This window comes from Dipodomys ordii, unplaced genomic scaffold, assembly GCF_000151885.1.
Source record: "Dipodomys ordii isolate 6190 unplaced genomic scaffold, Dord_2.0 Scaffold232, whole genome shotgun sequence".
In the NCBI taxonomy this organism is placed as follows: domain Eukaryota; kingdom Metazoa; phylum Chordata; class Mammalia; order Rodentia; family Heteromyidae; genus Dipodomys; species Dipodomys ordii.
In genome coordinates, this window is record NW_012267448.1 from 711,355 (window position 1) to 711,791 (window position 437).

A 437-nucleotide genomic window follows, 5' to 3' on the forward strand; every position below is an offset into this window, starting at 1 on the left:
ATAATTACTCACTTATTTTTGCCTATTTATAACTAGGAGAAAGAAATCTGTCCTTTGTCCATTATTAGTGAGGTCAATACTTTATATGAAAGTAGAGTATGTCCAGTACAAGGGAGGAACCAAATTTGTTTATTACATCAGCTCACTGGAACCAGACCTGGGAGTTGTATTTTAACCTCTCACATTACTGGCTCCTGTCTCCAGCTTTGGAATATCCTGGGTCTGACTCACTTACCTCTCTTTGTTGTCTCTGTTATTATTAGGATAGTGAAGCCCAAAGTGGCCTCCATGGAGGAGATGGCCACCTTTTACACTGATGCCTACCTACAGCATCTCCAGAAGATCAGCCAAGAAGGGGACGAGGATCATCCCGACTCCATAGAATATGGACTAGGTAACATCTTTCCCAGGCAATGATGGGAGACTTAACAGCCCCC

At 42.8% G+C, this 437-nt stretch overlaps 1 protein-coding gene across 1 annotated transcript in view; it reads left to right on the top strand.

Annotated features, from left to right (window-relative positions):
* The first annotated feature begins 264 nt into the window (after positions 1 to 264).
* Positions 265 to 437, top strand: part of LOC106000662 (histone deacetylase 8) — a 264,784-nt gene continuing 264,611 nt past the window's right edge. Inside the window, exon 1 of the mRNA XM_013035949.1 lies at positions 265 to 394. Coding sequence (XP_012891403.1) covers positions 289 to 394 — 106 coding nt within the window. The 5' untranslated portion in view covers positions 265 to 288. The remainder of the gene's footprint in view (positions 395 to 437) is intronic.